The following is a 17,987-nucleotide window of genomic DNA, read 5'->3' as shown; positions in this document are numbered from 1 at the left end:
TCCCAGCCAGGAAGGAGTCCAGGGGTGGTTGGATTACGGTAGGCTGCCCTTCCAACAGGATTCTGTCCCTCTCCCCCCTCCCTTTCCCTAATGCCCCGGGATGCTGAGGCCAGGAAGAAGGACCACCAAGAAGCCTAGGCCATAAGATGCCTCTTTATTGGTGCTGGAACTGCTGCTGAGGCCTGGGTCAGGAAGTCCCATCAGGACCCGGCTCTCTGCTACTACTTTCTTCTGCGGGCAATACTCTGTCCCAAGGGTACCTCTTCTCTCAGCTTCTGCAAAGGACAGAGGATAATGATATTGGAAACCTGCAGTGGAGAAAATAGGCTGTCACAGGTGACTTTTGGAAGGGCAGGGAAAAAGCTGGATGTGACAGCTTTACCTGTAATAGCCGGGCCTGGTAAGCAGGCAGATCCTCTCCATCCGCGGGCTGAGGAGCTAAATGTAGGTAGCGAATAGTGGCTGTCTCCAGCTCCTCCACTTCATACAAGGTAGCTGGGTCCAGTGAATGGGCATTGATGAGGCTCACGAGATACTCTTTGTAGTGTGCCCTGGGGAGATGAGAGAGCAGAGTATTTATTCTTCCGTTTGATATTAACCACATGCGCCCAACACCTTGTTTTTATTGTGTTATGTTGTACGCACTCACTGGCACTCCCTGTCTCGGTGAACATATGCAAGATGGAGGGCAACGTGTGAGTTGGTCTTCTCCTTTCACCGTGTGGATTTGGGGGACAGAACTCTGGTCCCCCTACTCGGCACTAAGTACCTTTTCCAACACACACAGTTGTCTCACTGGACCACACTGGGATTTTGTTGTTGTTTTGAGACAGTGTTGCTCTATGCAAATGGCCCTGGCCGTCCTGGACACATTGGGATTCTTATTGAGCAAAACCATTAGCCCCTCTGCCTGCTAAACTTGCAGGCAGTGTCAGTCAGTCTCTTATGCTGCCTGCCACTACCCATCTGCACACTTGGCCAGGGGGCCCCCTCTCTTGCTCCCTCCTACTGTGTGAAGGACCAAATGGCCCCAGAGACCTCAGCTTACTGCCTGGGCAGCCTAGCCCTGCTCCCAATGCCACGCTCCATGCGCTGGCAGGCACTCACTGACATAGGCCGGCATAGCCAGGTGGAGTTTCCTTGCCGCAAGCTTCATCCCTGAACCCACTATGGACCTCCTTCTGCTCCATCACTCTGCAGCCCCCTAAGAGGAAGGAAGGAATACGTGTTGGAAGGGGGCTCTGAGCCCAGGGCATCCTGCTTGAGCAGGAGCAGCTGGAGATGGTTTCAGAGGCACAATGACTGATGAAGGCACAATGAAGATCTTGCTGCCCTGCTTTTTACAAAAGTGGAATATGGTCCATAATCACATACTGTTTGTGTGTGTGTGTATATTTATGTAGCTATGACTGGCCCGTCACATGCTTTTAAAACTGCACTCCTGGCTGTTATTTAGCTCCTGCATAGCCAACCACCTTTCTACCTAGAAGGCAAGCAGGGTAGGTTAGAGCCGTACTCAACATCTTTTGTGACCGGCACAGAACCTAAAACTGTAGCCTAAAAACCCAAAACAACCGGCAGGTATCATTAACTACTCAGAGTTAATTAACTAATTAATAGTAGCTCACTATTAGAGCCCATGAGCAGACACTTAAGGGTCAGGCGTTTTAATGATACTTTAGGCAACACGGCTTAGTCATTAGGTGGATATCATCCTCACTTCATCGGCAGAAACAAGCATGGAGAGGTTAATGACCATGCAAAAGAGTAGATGAATGACCCCAGCCCCCAGCCCCCCCAGCCGCTTTACCCATCACAATGGGAGCCCAGTCTACCATCCCCACTTTAGAGGCCTGTCTGACACTTACCTCCAGGGACTGCCCGTGTCCCAGCTGGAGGCTCTGTATTAAACATGACATTATTGTCCTAGGGAGAAGTAGAGACAGGGGCGTCGTTTGCCTCCATCCAGCCACTGTCCCATTTCCCGGCATGCAAGTCTTCCCCACCCTCGCCCACCCTGTGCCCACCCAGCCAGGCTGGCCACCTCTGACCTGCAACAGTTTCTGGAGGCGGGCAGCAGTCCAGTCCCGTAGGTAGAAGAGGCAGTCTCGAGGGTGGTGGCCATGCAGGGACTTTTTCACCTTGCAGTTAGGGTCTGGACATTTCTGGTAAAAATCCAGATAGGAGAAAGAAATTGGAAATTGTTGGAGTTCTGGACTCTCAAAACCCCCATGCAAGGGGGCATGGGCGTGAGAGGAGAGCGAGGCAGAACAAGTCTGGAGCAAGCAGAGGGGGGAAGAGGACAGAGAGACGTTCCCCATTCTACTGACCTGTCCCCTCCCTGGCCCCCGCCCCTCAAGCGCCACAGCAGCCTCCCATACCTTCCCTTCCCCCTCTTTCTGCACTCACATTCTTGGCGTAAAAGGCGTTGTAGCAGCCACTGCAGAACTGGTGTCGACACTGCGTGCAGTGGAAGTGCATGCAGCCTCCCCGGGCCAGTGCGTACGAGAACTTGCATTTCGGACAGTCTGTGAAGTGAGGGCAGCAGCTCAGGGTGAGGGCTTTGCCTCAACACCCAGGCCTTCCAGCAGGGAGCTATTGCCCATCAGACCACTCAGCAGAGGCTAAGCGGGGTGGCCTTACCAATGCCGTTTTCCTGAAGGTACATGGCCAAGCCTTGAGCCTGGTACTCTGGGTCATTGGTGCGTTTCCAGTTCTGGAAATCCTCACAACTCCGTCCTCTGTGCTGCTCCTCCCACTGCAAAGAGGAGGGAAGGAGGTTAAGACGGAAGCTCCGCCCCATGCCCTGATCTGCCTTTCTGGTGTAACTCCTCACACCCAGTGGTCTCGGCTTGTTCACATCCCTGCTGCCCACCATTCACTTAGATCCTAAAACTGAGGGCCACTCGGCTTCATTTCCCCACACTACTACAGTCAGCCATCAACCTCAGTTGTTCCTTTCCAAACCTAACCTCTCTGTGCCCACTGCTACACTTCACTCCAGGTAACTACTGAATACTCCTTCCAATACAGCCTGCTCACTCTACCCCACTCTCCACTTTCCAAGTAGGTATCCGGGAACGTCCGTGGTGCTACTAGCATGCTAATAACCCCGAGGTCCGGGGGTAGGACTACAGGTCTCGTCCTGTTATGTTCTGTGACACAGATCCAAGGTTTCTAGTATCAAGCCAACCTTTTCAAAGACAAATGATTGGTGTCACTCTTTGTGCTTAAGTCTCAAAATAAAAGCCACACACCCGTGTCACTTGGCCTCAAGGGCTGCCCTCTTGTGGATCCAACTAACTATTATATGCCTCTTGCTCTCAGGAACCTCGCTGCTCCCAGCTCAGCTTCTAGTTATTTCTTGGCAGAACTTCTGTCTGTGTAGGATTATGCCCACTCTTCTCTCCTCTCTTCCTCCAAATCCTTCTCCAAGCCTGACTTGTCACCTAGGAATCTCTGTGTTCTCTGTGTGTGTGAGTGTGCACCTGTACGTGTGTGTGTTTGGAGGCCAGGGTATAATACCTTGGGTCACCTCTTTTTGAGACTGGCTAGCACGTCCAGGGTTCCACCAATCAATACAACCTGTCAGTGCTGGAATTACCAGTGTATTCCACCACAGTTGGCTTTAAACTAACTATCTATCTTTCTTTTTTCTTTCTTTTTTTCTTCCTTTCTTTCTTTCTTTCTTTCTTTCTTTGTTTCTTTCTTTCTTTCTTTCTTTTTGTGGGGGTGGGGCTTAAGACAGGGTTTCTCTGTGTAGCCCTGGCTGGCCTGGAACTTGCTCTGTAGACTAGGCTGTCCTGGAACTCACAGAGATCTGCCTGCCTGTGCCCCCCAAGTGCTGGGACTAAAGGTACATGCCGTCACTACCCAGATTAAATTTGTATTTTAAAATTAATTAATTTTAGCCAAGCAGTGGTGGTGCATGCTTTTAATCCCAGCACTTGGGAAGCAGAGGCAGGCAGATCTGAGTTCAAGGCCAGCCTGGTCTACAGAATAAGTTTCAGGACAGCCAGGGTTACACAGAGAAACTGTGTCTTGAAAAATAAGTCAGTTCTCTCCTTTTACTACGTGGGTCCTGGGAAAAGAACTCAGGGTACCAGGTCTGGCGATGAAGCTTTAATCCACATCCATTGAGCCAGCTCACTAGCTCTAACCCAGCTTTCAAAACCTCATTTACTTAATGTGTACGGGTGTTTTGCCTGCATGTCTGTTCGCCGAATGTGTGCTCATGCCCGAGAAGACCAGAAGAGGATGTGAGATGCCCTGGAACTGGAGTTACACCCAGGTGTGAACTGGAGTTACACCCAGGTGTGAGATGCCATGTGCATGCTAGGAACTGAGCCCAGGTCCTCCAGAAGAGCAGCCAGGCCTCTTAATTCCTGACCCTCTCTCCAGCCCTGACCCATCTGTATGCATGAACAGTTTCTGGGGACTGCACTCAGGTCCTCGTGGCTGCATCCAGCACTTGGCTGACTGCATTATCTCCCTAGGTCCCTAGTCAGCCCTTGACGCTTAAGAGAGCATGACTGTTCTATCTGCTAATATTCTCCCTGAGCCTAATACAGTACCTGGCAACAGCTTAGTCAACACTTCTGAAAGCATGAGTGTGGCTCACCTGGCGCTTGCAGCGCACACAGAAGGTCTGGTGACACTGGGGACACGTCGCCTCCAGCTGTTCGCGTTCATAGATGAAGCCAAAGGAACACTGAGAGTATAAGAGCATAGGAGCCATTCAAGACCTGACCCGGTAACACCCCCTGCCCTTGGATCTTCAGTTCACTCTGTTTGTCAGGTTTACCTGGGCGCACCACAAGAACTTGGGGTCTCGCATAAGCACAGCCTCGGTCAGCTTCTTGTGAAACAGGGCATATGCATCGGGGTCTAGGCTCTCTCTGAGCTGGGAACAAGATGCAGAGGTGGTGATAGATGGGTAGGTAAAACCGATTCAAAGCCTAGACCACTTACACCATAGCGCTCTGGCGGCAGTACCTGGATGTCAAGGGTGGAGAAGTAGCTGAGTAACTGAGCGTCATCAGTGAGGTCAGGGCGGCCACAGGCAGGGCACACCATGTCTGTGATGTGCTTCTCCTTCAGGGCAATGGTGAAGTGTTGGCGGAAGCATTCGGGACATATGGTGCACTCACAGGAGATCAGGGCCTGCATCTATGGTGGGAGGAGGGGGAAGAGGGAAAGGGGAATCTGCTGTTAGCCCTGGGATGGGTCAGTAATCTACATGATATACAATAATAACACGATTCTGGGATACACTGGAAAACCAAGGTCTAATTAAGTGGGGAAGGAGAGCAAACCCCAGCACCTAGAGATCCCAGGCAGGTAAGACACACATCTAAAGACAGTCGGACAGAGGGCAACTGGCAATGGAGAACTAAAGAAAAGCAACATGTCTCCAAAGGCATTTACATTTATTCAAAAGTGAAAGGCAATTACATACATGTACTATACATGTAAACACATAAACATACATACACACACACACACACACACACACACACACACACACACACACACACTCAAAACCAAAACCTCAAAACCACATGGAGTCAGACTGAGAGAGACTGTATTTACCTGAAGAATTGCCAACTTTGACCTAGAGTAGGTGGAGCCCAGAATATAATAAAGACCTGTTTCTATCACCTAGATATTGTGATATCAAAGGTTACGATGCTGGTTATAAAGCAGGCAGGAAGGCATTTAACCCCCAGTGTTTGGCCACATAATGCCACATGCCTGTAATCCCAGCACTGGGAACATGGAGGCAAGAGGATCAGCTCATCTAAGATCATCGTTTACCAAATAGCTGTGATTTCAGTTCCAAGAGATTTGGAATCTTTTGACCCCCATGGGCACCCACATACACATGACACAAGCAAAAGCACAAACATACAATAAAAAAAATCTTTAAAAATTGCTACTTTCTATTGGTGTGATTGTTGTGGTTATATTTTCAAATAACATTTCCCTTTTAGAGATATTTATAGATTACTTATTGATATATTTACACGTGTGATAATTGAGACTCACTTCAAAAATAACCCTATGCATATACAAATACATATACATATGCATATACAGACAACAGTATCAGAGAGGAGCAGCAGGCTTACTATATGACTTTTTTTTTATATACTTTTATTAGGTATTTTCCTCATTTACATACTATATGACGTTTTAAATCTATTTTATGTTTGCTACAGTTTAGATCATCTTTTAACTTTTTTTGTTTGTTTGTTTTTTGAGACAGGGTTTCTTTGTATAGCCCTGACTGTCCTGGAACTCACTCTGTAGATCAGGCTGGCCTTGAACTCAGAAATCCACCCACCTCTGCCTCCCAAGTGCTGGGATTAAAGGTGTAAGCCACCATGCCCAGCTTAATTTTTTTTATAGCCAGAATCTTATTATATAGCGCTGGGTAGTCTAGAACTCAGTGTACAACAGAATGGCCTCAAACTCACAGAGATCTGCTTGCCTCTCTGCCTCCTGAGAGCTAGGCTTAAAGGTGTGCAGCAGAGAGCTGGCAAAAGTGGGGGTGCCCGTGAGGGGGCCTAGATCTTTTGTCACTAGGACATGCTCTGAGAGGGCTGCTGCACCCCGTATCTCCCTTTCTTCCTGGCCACAAGCTTAGCACTTTTGCTGACACATATCCTACCTGAAGTGACAGCAAAGGCCCAAAACAGCAAAACCAACAGATGAGAAAACTAAAACTTCAAAAACGGCACGCCAAAATAAACCTTTTCTCTTCGTAAGCTGGGTAATACAATGCCTGAAGGTCTCAACACTTCTCAAACGGGTGCTCCTGTTCCTCATCAGAAGGCTTCAGAGGTGTATGGACAACAGGAGAAGCCAAGGCCATCCAGGCTGAGGTAGCTGCCCAGCAGGAGCCGTCATTCTAAACCCAGGGGCACTAGGTAGGCAGAGGCTTACCCGGTTGCGGGGAAGGGCCCACCCGCACACAGCACATTCCTGGGCAAGCAGTCGACGCAGAAAGGCCCGGTCCTGGCTGTGCCTCACAGCCTCCACCACGTCCAACAACTCATAGTTCCTGGGTGTCTCCTGCAGCAGCGCCAGCGCCAGCTCTGCTCGGCCCCAGCTGGGGAGTGTGTAGACGGCCAGAAGGCGTCTGACCAAGCTCTGCAATGTGATTCAGGAGGAGACAGACACAGTGGTGGTCAGACCCTCTAGGATCTTCTCCCCGCCCCCAAATTTTCTCTTGTTCCTTTAAGTTTGATACTAGGGCCTTGCCTACTCCCAGTACCTGTCTGTCCAGCCCATCCCAGCAGGGAGTGGGTTCAGGGTCTCTGTCCCATAGGCGCTGATGGAAGGGCTCCAGGCGCTGGCGCTGTAACTCAGTCAGGGCCCGAGCCACGTCACCCCCATGCTGGAACAATGCCTGTAGTGACCCTTCCTTAGGCCCAAAGCCCAGGGACTGCAGCTCGTGCACCTGCATTTCAAAACAGTGAGTAAATGTAAAGCCAGCAAGAGAGACTCTGGTGTGCTCACCCTGTGCCACCCCCAGCATAATGGTACCTTCCTCCTCCTGGCCCTCACACACTCCTCTACAGCTTCATCCAGGTTGCCATGGCGATCAAGCCAGGCTTTCCGGGCTTCCTGACAGGAAAAGGCCCCCAGCTCTGGATCCTGTTGTCCAGCAAGCTCAGCCACCATCTCCAGGACGTAGGACAGCTCTGAACGCAACCACTGGAGGGGCACCTCTGTGCCTGAGTATTGGAGAGCTGAGAAGACCTCTTCTGGACTGGCACCCGCAGTTTCTCCTTCCTGAAGAACAGACAACAGCAGAGGCACATCAGGAAAGGAACTCTACTCATTCTCAGCCTAACCAACAGTGGCTCAGCCAGGAATACTGATCGCGTGACCAGCGCACAGCATGCTACCTGCCCTAAGCTTTCAAAGTGAGGCAGCTACAGCTAGCATCCTGGTATCAGAACATTAATTAACCATCTACGGCATCTTCTTTCCCTGACAGCTCAGCCCCATCTCATTCATTCCAGGCCCAGTTATCACCTGGATCATGCTCACGAGCTGGAGACCTTCCTTCCGCATCTTATCTTGGCGTTGTTTCTCTGGGTCTCCACAGGAAGCAGGCAGGGAGGAACCAAGGTGTTGTGAGGACCCTGGCTTTGGGCGTCCCTTTTCCAAAGAGCTGGGATAGGACTGGAGGGCAGGCTGTGTAGGGATGGGGTCTCGGGTTCGGTTGCACATGGCACACACCCAGACAGGGCCTGAATTGCAGAAGGTACAATGGTCACAGTACCACACCTGAGGCTGGGCAGCGGTGAGCAAAGGATCCTCCTGCTGGAAAGGGAGAGAGAAGAATTATCCTACTGACTGCGTAACGAGGCGTCATGACAGAGATACAAGAGAAATACTAGGGGAACCAAAAGAAGACAGAATGTGAGTTCAGAGAATAACTTGAGGTTAACAGGTACAAATGGAGAGCTGGGAAGGCCAGGAACAGGTTACCTTAAGGGACTGTTGGCAAACACCAGCATCATGGGAATCCACCACCAAGCTGGGAGGCTGGGCCAGCCGAGGTCGCTCACATATGGCGCATAGCACAGCTGCTGCCTCATTCTCAAAGGTACAGCTCTGGCAGGCCCATTGATCCCGTGCAGGCTCAGGTTCTAGGCCCCCGGTTCCATGGGAACCCTCTATTCCCGGCACCTTGCAGCCTTTGGGCTGACTACAGACTGCACAGAACACTGCCCAAGGCTCATTTAGTGTGGCACAGGTAAGACAATGCCAGGGCAGACAGGCATTTGCAGGGTCAGGGGAAGAAAGAGAGCTATCTCCCAGGGCCAAGGAGGAGGAGGGGGGCCGTGGTTGGGACGAGGCAGGTAAACTGTAATAGAAGAGCAGATGTGGCCAGCTGAGGTAGAAGTTAGTACCCGAGTCCCCTCACCCCTGCCTCTCCCATTGCATAGGTTATGACATAGGGCTCTGGCCTTTCTGATTGCTGTTTTGTCTGGAACACTCTCATCCCCATATGAGTCAATAATTAAATGATGGATTATTGACAACTTCTTCCAGGAAGCAATCTCTTAACATCATGCTAGGTGTTTAAAATTCTGATCCTTCAGACAAAACTGTATCCATCTACTGCCAACCTGTGTATCATAACAATCTGTCTTATAGTGGCTGCTACTTGCTTAGTGTTTATATCTATAACTTCCTAGGGGGGCTGTTCTCTGTAAGACACCCTTCCATAGAGAACCTGACACATAATAGATACTCAAGTAATCTTCAATTTCCTTCTTAATTTCACTCTCCCCAAGAAGAGAAAGCCTCTCACCTAGAGCTCAGGCTGGCAGTCTGGTGGGACCCAGGCAGGGCTTGGCGAAGGTGATGTGCACGGGACGGATGCCCATGGAACAAAATGTCACAAGCTGGGCACGAGACTTGGTTACAGGCTGGACAGTGCAGTGTGCCTGGGGCAGAACCACAGAGGAAACAGGGACCAGGAGTGGAGCCTGGAAAAACGAAACCAAAAGTGTAAAACTTAACAAGCATATATACTCAGCCAAGATATGGAGTCATGGACCTATCAACAAGCAAATGAAGACGTTTACACATAAAGGCAACTTCTGTAATCACACGCACGCTGGAGCATTAGTTACAAAGAACAAAATCTTGTTATAGAAAGGAAAATGGACAAAACTGGAAGATACCATATTGAGCAAGACAAGCCAAACACAGAAAGACAAGCATCACCTTTATTCCCGCCTCACCACAATGTAGCCCTGGCTGGTTGGCTTGCAAATGACTGTAGACCAGACTAGCCTCAAACTCACAGATCCATCTGCCTCTGCCTCCCCAGGACTAAGACTAAAGATTAAAGGTGTGAGCTACCTACCATGTCTGGTGTCTCTCTCTCTCTCTCTCTCCACCCCACTCCCTCTCTAAGTTATTTACTTTTTATTTTGTATGACACATGCATCATAGAATTCAAATGAGGGCCAGATCCCTTAGCACTGGACTTAAGAATGGCTGTGAACTACCAAGTGGATGCTGGGAATTGAACTATGGCAAGAGGTGCTCTGAACCACTGAGCCGTCTCTTCAACCCCCAGAGTAGCCTTTTTAAAAAGACCAGGCTACACAGTCGGTGAGATGGCTAAGCAGTTAAGATCAAGTACTGCCCTTGCAGCTTGATTCCCAGCACTTGTGTTGGGCAGCTCAACATGGTCTGTAATGCCAGCCGCAGAGGGATCGGTTCTGGCTTCCATGGCACCTGTGCCTACATGCACATATCTACCCACCCACCTTCCACTACTAAAAAGTAATATTAAAGGAGGAAAGACCAGGCTACACTTAAAATTTTGTTATGGGTTAGGGGAAGTCACAAAACAGTCTTTACAACATCTGGACCCATGGTGTGTGGGGGGGAAGGGGGGCTTTCATCTCTTGAAATAAAATACAAATACAGGCTGGAAAGATGGCTCAGTGGTTAAGAGCACGGGCTGCTCCACCAGAGGTCCTGAGTTCAAATCCCAGCACCCACATGGTAGCTCACAACCACCTGTAATGGGATCTGATGCTCTCTTCTGTCACACTGGCATATGTGCAAATACAATGCTCATATACATAAATAAATAAATCTTAAAAAAACAACAAATACAAGAGGAAAGAAAATCCTACATTTGCACCAACTCAGTCTAATATTTTTCTCCCGTAAAGAAGCATACAATACCTTGGGCAGAGGGGCGGGGGCCAGGAACAATCTCCCTCAGAAGGGGGTGAAACTCTGAAAGCTGCAGCATCTGAGAAAGCAAGCGGAGCGTGGGCAAAGTGCTGGGGGCACAGAATCCCATAAACTCAGCCCCCCCCCCCCCCCCCCGTGTTCCATGAACAACACCCTTCCTGCCTTCCTTACACCATCTTCAACGCTCTCTCTTAGCAGCTGGTCCAGTGCATTCTGTCTGGGATGAGTATTCTGCAAACAAGATGATGAAAAGAATTCCCACCTTGAACAACGTTCTCCCTGTAAGCCCTGATCTCCTAACATTCCAGAGGGAGAAAGTGTAACAGAAGCTTCCAGGCTGGCTGCTGCAGCAACAGAATTTCCCTGCACGGGGGTGGGGGTGTCTCAACGTGCCTTGGGGCTCCCAGTCAAGTACTTAAAATCCTTAGAATCAGAAGGTCATCTCACCTGCAACAGCAAACTGAGCTCGGTGCGAAGCAGCAGTACTTCTAGTGTGACAACAGCAACCTGGTATTCATCTGGTTCCTCCTGCCCTTCGGGGAAACTCAATCCATCTGGGCGCTCCTCAGTATAGCCATACAACCGTAGTACATCCCGGCCACCCTGGCACACATTCAGGACCCGGTCACCATCTAACAGACCTCCTAGGCAATAGAGCTGGTCCCCCACTCAGCACACCCTCAAGCCTTTCTGGTCAACCCTAAGCACAGGTCTAGTCCCCTTCTCCGATAAGGTCCAAGAGTTTCACCTGCACAGCATCCACCGTGCTGCGAAAGACGGGGTTATTAAACTTCACTGAGCGCCAATACCGGGGCCGCTGCGGGCTGAGGAGGTTGCGACCATATTTTTCCAGGATGTTCAGGGCCGTGGATAGGGTGTTGAGGTAGTTTCGAGGCTGGGAGCATTCAGAAAAGCAGAGTCGTGAGCCTAGCCCACCTGGCCTCTGAGCCTAGGTCCCCTTCCATGGAGCGCCGGGCGGGCTTGACCTCACCTCCCCATGAGCGTTGCAGCGGACCAAGCGTCCGGCGTCCAGCTGCAGGTAGCGGGCGGCTGGTGGCAGAGAGGTGGCCAGAAGCGGCATGAGCTGCTCCAGGGGAAAAACCTGCGCAGAATCCCACCTCAGGGCGCTCGCCAGCTCCTCGCGGGCCGCCAGGAAGCCTCGCTCCTCGTCTCCCGGCATCCTGAGACTGGAGACAGGCTCAGCTTCTCTGCCCTCCAGGGGCTGGCGCAGGTGCGCGCGGCGCCACAGCAGCCCGGGTCACTTAAGCCACCGCCCCGCTCAGCCCCATCCACGGCCAGGGTTACCGGGAACAGGAAGTCCTGGCAGAGAGGGCGGGACTGTGGGCCACTTTAGAGGAAAAGGAGGGTTCGGAGTGACGGTAAAGCTGAGATCAGGAAGGGTGGCCAGGTCGCCGCCAATGAAGAAGCCGCGGCCCGGGCTCCTCCCATAATGCTACGGAACCTTTTCCTTCCGAATCAGGCTCTCTTCTTCGCCTTCCCTTAAACTATCCCGCCCCTTCCGGAGGGACCCACCTCCCATGCGAGGGGTTAATTTTGCCCAGAGCTTTGCTATCTTTATTTCCATAGTGTTGGTTCTGTTCCATTCCCCGGCGGGGAAGTCCCACCTTATCGGGGACCGGCTCTGGCTGCCCTTAGCCCGGCTCAGGCGGGCTCCTCCCTTCTCTAGTCTGTCCTGAAGGGAAGGCAGTCCCGCTCGTCCTGCTCCCTTCCATCTTGCCAGGCTTTCCTCCTTCTTATCCTTCCTACTCTCTCGGATCCTACTTGGTCCCCTCCTCAGTCTAGCGTCATGGAACCCCACCTCTGGGTACCCCCTTTCCTATTGTCCCACCCTCTCTCAGTCCAGTACTTCCCCTGGACGGTCCATACTATAAGCTCCGCCCTTCTCGAGAGGCCGCCTCTATTTGAGTCTCCGCCGTCCCACGCTTTCCTAGCTCCTCCCTTGGACAGCCCCTGATGATGAAGCCAACACCGCCCTTCCTAGTGGCAACTAGCTGGGAATGGCTGAGGGGGTACTACTCACGGTTGGTGGCCGGCCAGGAGGAGGAGAAAAAAGGGAGGGGGCGTGGCTGAGGGGGGTGGGTCTGGGCCTGGAGAGTGAAAGCGAAAGCTGGGGCTGCTAGCCCAGGCTCGAGAGCTGCCAAGTGGGGGGAAGCATGGCCAAGCCTTGTGGGGTCCGCTTGAGTGGAGAAGCCCGAAAACAGGTAAATGGGAACCGAAGCCAGGAAGGAGTGAGAAGTCCTAACGGAGATAAAGCTCGGTGCTCCTGGGCACCAATGGGGCCTTGCGAGCGAACTCCACCGGCCTCTCTTTCTTTAGGGCTTTCTTTCACTTCTGCTCAGGGATTGCCAGTGCCGTGTCCTCGAGCCAATCTGTGCACTGAGCAGGCTCCTCCAGGGGGAAACTAGCTTTGTGGGACAGGTTTGGGCTAGAGTTGGAAGGCACCTAGGTTGGGAGTGGGCCCTTATTCTATACAAACTAAACCCTAACCAGCATCCGGCTACTTCTGTCTGTGCAGGTGGATGTCTTCAGACAAAATCTTTTCCAGGAGGTAAGTCTCTGAATTCAGTCGATGTAACCCAGAGTCTTAGTGCAGAACTCTAGGGCCACAAGCTCTGAGTAACCCACCAGTTCACCTTAATTTTGGTGTCTCCGAACCTTCATGCTTACTCAAGGTGAACTGCAATGATTTGTTTCTACTTGTAATCTGATCAATCTTAGAACTCTTAACTGCTTTTGCCACTCCCCTTGAATGGAAAGGTAAAGATGTCGCCCAAAGGGAAAACCCCATAGCCCTACTTCTGCCCTTCATGAGATTGGGCAAGTCCCTTTATTTCCAGGGCTAGGGTTTCCTCATACGAGAGTCTTGAGCTCAGTGATTTCCATGGGCCAACTTCTGATACGTATCAACAAACCTCTTGCATGATTATTTTTGTAATGTAACTTGCAGGCTGATGACTTCCTCTGCACTTTCTTGCCACGGAAAATCATATCCCTGAGTCAGCTCTTGCAGGTGAGTAGTATAGACCCCTCTGCTCCATCTCCTGACACCTCTCATCACCCATCTGACGGGCATCAGCATGCTGGGAGCTGAGTGAGCCTGGCCGGGTGTGGTGGCACACACGTTTAATCCCAGCACTCGGGAGGCAGAGGCAGGCGGATTTCTGAGTTCGAGGCCAGCCTGGTCTACAAAGTGAGTTCCAGGACAGCCAGGGCTATACAGAGAAACCCTGTCTCAAAAAAAAAAAAAGGCTTGAGCCTGGGTTGGGAGGAAGAGAGATGGAAGGCTGTGTCTGGTGAAGGGAGGAGGCTGGGTAGTGTCTGAGAATAAATTCTACAGGAGGATTCCCTCAATGTGGCCGACCTCTCCTCCCTCCGGGCTCCTCTGGACATCCCTATCCCAGATCCTCCACCCAAGGATGACGAGGTAAGGCATTCAGTGTGCAGAGCCTGAACTCTAAGCCAGTGGCAACACCACCACAGTGTGGCAGCCTCCAAGACTGTTCTAAAGCTGCTTTCCTTATTTTGCCTTAGATGGAAACAGACAAGCAGGAGAAGAAGGAAGGTAATGGAGACCTGGTGAGGAGGGGGGAGGCTGGTGCAGGGATGTGGGTGACATAAAGGCCCCACTCTCATCTTTCTCTTAGTCCCTAAGTGTGGCTACCTCCCGGGGAACGAGAAGCTTCTGGCCTTGCTCGCTTTGGTTAAGCCAGAAGTCTGGACTCTCAAAGAGAAGTGCATTCTGGTGAGCCTGGGCCCTGGGGGAGGTGGGAAGAAAAGCACAGCACAGCTGTGGTCCAGTCAGAGATGCAGGTCTTCAACCCAGAGACCTAATATATAATAAGACTGGCTTTTGTGTCTTGGATATATATGGATGGATATGTGTGTGTGTGTGTATATATCTAGATATCTAGATATATACTTTTTAATTGTGTGTTTGTGTGCACCCAGGCATGTGCAGGTAGGTTTTCCATTTCGTGTATGTACTGGAATTCACTTTGTAGACCAGGCTGGCCTCGAACTCAGAAATCTGCCTGCCTCTGCCTCCCGAGTGCTGGGATTAAAGCCGTGCTCCACCACGCCCGGCACTTTTTTTTAAAGGTTTATTTATTTATTATATGTAAGTACACTGTAGCTATCTTCAGACAAGAGGGCATCAGATCCCATTACAGATGGTTGTGAGCCACCATGTGGTTGCTGGGATTTGAACTCAAGACCTTCGGAAGAGCAGTCAGTGCTTTTAACTGCTGAGCCATCTCTCCAGCCCCGAAGACTCACTTTTGATTCCCAGCACCCACATAGACGCTCACAGCTTTCTGTGACCTCAGTCCCCAGGGAATCCAACACCCTTTTCTGGCCCATGTGGGCACCAGGCATGCACATGGGACATAGGCATGCATATAGCTAAATACCCATAAAGGGGAATTATAAAAAACATACACGTATAAAAAAATAATAACAAGAAATTTTAAGAAAAGAAGTAGTATATTAGGCCTCAGTGATTTTGTTGAGTGAGTCCTCCTTTTAACATAGGTAATCACATGGATCCAGCACCTGATCCCCAAGATTGAGGATGGAAATGATTTTGGGGTGGCAATTCAGGTAAGAATTGGTGACTGAAGACAGAGTGGGAGGAGACTCAAGAGGGAGGGATGGAAACAAGGCCATCACCCGGAGGTCAGAGGAAGAAGAAACAGGAAAGGGGGGGGGATGAACTGTTGTCTTTGCTTCTCACGTCTCTGCAGGAGAAGGTGCTGGAGAGAGTGAATGCTGTCAAGACCAAAGTAGAAGCTTTCCAGACAACCATTTCCAAGTGAGAGCAGCTGCAGGAACCCAGGGACCCTACAGGGATTCTTGAAGCTAGGCGGTTCTTTCAGAGTGATGGGAGACGGGCGGGGTGGGTGGGTGGATGTGGCTGTTTCCATTCACACACATTCCTTCCTTCTCACAGGTACTTCTCAGAACGAGGGGACGCTGTAGCCAAGGCTTCCAAGGACACCCATGTAGTGAGTGCACAGTCCTCCAGTCCTTTAGTTGAGGCTGGCCCCGGGGGTGGAATTGAGGTGGGAAGAAAGAGGACCTGGTCCTGCTTTTTGACTTATACCATGTGGAAGATACTATTCCAAAAAGCAGAGCTGATTAGGGCTCTAATATCTTCGACCCTTACTTACTTCCTTACTTAATACTGTGTGTGTTGGTGCTAAGATGGGGTAATCTTCCAGCTAATCTCTTCTATGTATGAGAAAACAAAGTTAAGAGTCCCGACCTCCCATGGTGCTGACTCAGTTTGCCTCCTCCTTCCCAGATGGATTACCGGGCCTTGGTGCATGAGCGAGATGAAGCAGCCTATGGGGCGCTTAGGGCCATGGTGCTGGACCTGAGGGCCTTCTATGTGAGTGTGGAGTGAGCTCCTGAGGGACGTGGATGCAGGGGGCGTGGGAAGCCAAGAACCTAACTGTATTCCTTTGGCCTTCCTCTAGGCTGAGCTTTATCATATCATCAGCAGCAACCTAGAGAAAATCGTCAACCCGAAGGGTGAAGAAAAGCCATCGATGTACTGAGCTAAGGATTAGAAGGAAAATAAATGATTTATACTTTATGTATATTACCTGTGTTGTTCATTGAGAGCCTCTGGTGTCTATATACCAAAGGAAGGTGAATAAGGTAATGAAAGTGGGAGAGGGTTGACTGGAGGAATGGCTCAGCAGTTAAGAGCACCAGTTGTTTTTCCAGAGGATCCAGGTTTGATTCCCAGCACCCACAAGATGACTAATAACTGACTGTAACTCCAGTTCCAGGGGATCTGGACACCCTCTTCTGACCTCTGCAAACACTAGATATGCACATGTGATGTACAGGCATACATGTAAGCAAAACACTCATCACATAAAAAACAAAAAAGCCAGGCAGTGGTGGTGGCGGCGTACGCCTGTAATCCCAGCACTTAGGAGGCAGAGGCAGGCGGATTTCTGAGTTCGAGGCCAGCCTGGTCTACAAAGTGAGTTCCAGGACAGCCAGGACTGCACAGAGAAACCCTGTCTCGAAAAACCTAAATAAATAAATAAAATAAAATAAAATAAAAATTAAGTGGTTGCAGGAAGTCGAGGAGGGAGGGACTGGAGGTCCATTGTGTTTTTCACAGATCCTTCTAAAGAACAGGGCAGAGCAGGCCACGGTACTGCACACCTTTATTCTCAGTGCTCAGAGGCAAAAGCAGAGGTAAGGGGTTCTCGGTGTTCAGGGCTACCCTGGTTTACATAGCAAGTTGGGGGCTAACCAGGGCTCTTAAAAAAAAAAAAAAAAAAACAGGGTAGAAGACTGCAGCCATGCAGGTAACCCATATTTTACATATTTGAATATGCCAAGGGTATTTTAATCTGATCTCACGAGGACTTCCTAGTAGAGGTTTTGGATCCCTTGTGGGAGGAGTCAGGCTTTGTGGCTGTGGTATGGGAATGAAGAAGGAACAGTTGGGGAGCTGAGAGCAAGCTTGAGGGGAAATGTGGTTACCCTGAGATGTCTCAGTGCTGGCAGAGAGGAAAGATCTTTAAAAGGCATCAAACTAGAGCATATCACCATCTACTGGACAGTACTGGGGGTGGAATTGACCTTTTATCTCTTGCCCACTCCCCCAGTTGGTTTCTGTCTTTACATTTGTTGGGATTTCCATTTTATATTTAATCTGTGTGTATATGTCTGTGAGCGAATGCCACATGTATGCCACCAGATCCCCTGAAGCTGAGTTCACTACTGATTGTGAACCACCTGATAAGGCGCTGGTAACAGAAATTGGGTCTTGACTGCTGAGTCATCTCTGAGCCTTTTTTTTTTTTGACAAGGTCTTCCATAGCCTGGGCTGGCCTTAAACTATGTAACTGAGGCTAACTTTGAACTCTAGATCCTCTTGCCTCTACCTCAGTAGTGGGATTGATTGCAAGTTTAGGATTCACTTCTGAGAAGGTGGTGGAGACAATGGGCCTCTGCTATGTGGCCTGTTAGATGTTCCAAGGGGCTTTTGAAGTAAGGCTCTTACCCTGTTTTAAAATATGGCATAAGAATATTTTGTGTTCTTATCAGTTTGGCGGATTGGAATTCAGTGCTCATATTTAGTCCCTAAAGGGACTTGAACTTTGCATTAAAGACGTTGCACCACAATGAGGAAGCCAAAGGTCAGGGCTTGCAGTTGGGAAGATTAGGCTCCTTATCTATGGTGCAGGGACAAGGTG

At 50.3% G+C, this 17,987-nt stretch overlaps 2 protein-coding genes across 5 annotated transcripts; one reads left to right on the top strand and one right to left on the bottom strand.

Moving 5' to 3' along the window:
• Positions 1-132: 132 nt before the first annotated feature.
• Rnf31 (ring finger protein 31) lies at positions 133-12,094 on the bottom strand. Of its 3 annotated transcripts, none has more exons than XM_006519062.2 (21): positions 11,735-12,094; positions 11,492-11,638; positions 11,191-11,346; positions 10,906-10,974; positions 10,732-10,801; positions 9,335-9,512; positions 8,506-8,884; positions 8,047-8,337; positions 7,552-7,800; positions 7,280-7,465; positions 6,949-7,155; positions 4,996-5,169; positions 4,805-4,903; positions 4,622-4,711; positions 2,644-2,758; positions 2,410-2,528; positions 2,052-2,165; positions 1,869-1,926; positions 1,108-1,204; positions 383-551; positions 133-275 (listed from the first exon to the last, which is right to left on the bottom strand). In XM_006519062.2, exons 1-21 carry the CDS (start codon positions 11,921-11,923, stop codon positions 222-224), a joined length of 3,210 nt encoding a protein of 1,069 aa, XP_006519125.1. In that variant the 5' UTR covers positions 11,924-12,094; the 3' UTR covers positions 133-221. The 3 variants fall into 3 exon arrangements, 2 of the variants coding, with proteins under 2 accessions (XP_006519125.1, NP_919327.2); NM_194346.3 differs by having other exon boundaries at positions 10,915-10,974; positions 11,735-12,065; XR_383184.1 differs by lacking the exon at positions 1,108-1,204 and having other exon boundaries at positions 136-275.
• Positions 12,095-12,705: 611 nt separating this feature from the next.
• Psme2 (proteasome (prosome, macropain) activator subunit 2 (PA28 beta)) lies at positions 12,706-16,367 on the top strand. 2 transcript variants are annotated; one of them, NM_001029855.1, is made up of 11 exons: positions 12,706-12,785; positions 13,280-13,312; positions 13,712-13,774; positions 14,102-14,188; positions 14,296-14,326; positions 14,409-14,506; positions 15,295-15,363; positions 15,507-15,574; positions 15,713-15,767; positions 16,067-16,153; positions 16,242-16,367. In NM_001029855.1, exons 1-11 carry the CDS (start codon positions 12,762-12,764, stop codon positions 16,320-16,322), a joined length of 696 nt encoding a protein of 231 aa, NP_001025026.1. In that variant the 5' UTR covers positions 12,706-12,761; the 3' UTR covers positions 16,323-16,367. The 2 variants fall into 2 exon arrangements, with proteins under 2 accessions (NP_001025026.1, NP_035320.1); NM_011190.3 differs by lacking the exon at positions 12,706-12,785 and adding an exon at positions 12,786-12,965.
• The last annotated feature ends 1,620 nt before the right edge of the window (positions 16,368-17,987 follow it).

Source organism: Mus musculus, chromosome 14 (genome assembly GCF_000001635.26).
Source record: "Mus musculus strain C57BL/6J chromosome 14, GRCm38.p6 C57BL/6J".
Classification (NCBI taxonomy): Eukaryota; Metazoa; Chordata; class Mammalia; order Rodentia; family Muridae; genus Mus; species Mus musculus.
The sequence above is the reverse complement of the archived record's forward strand: the minus strand, read 5'-3'. Positions and strand labels throughout refer to the sequence as shown.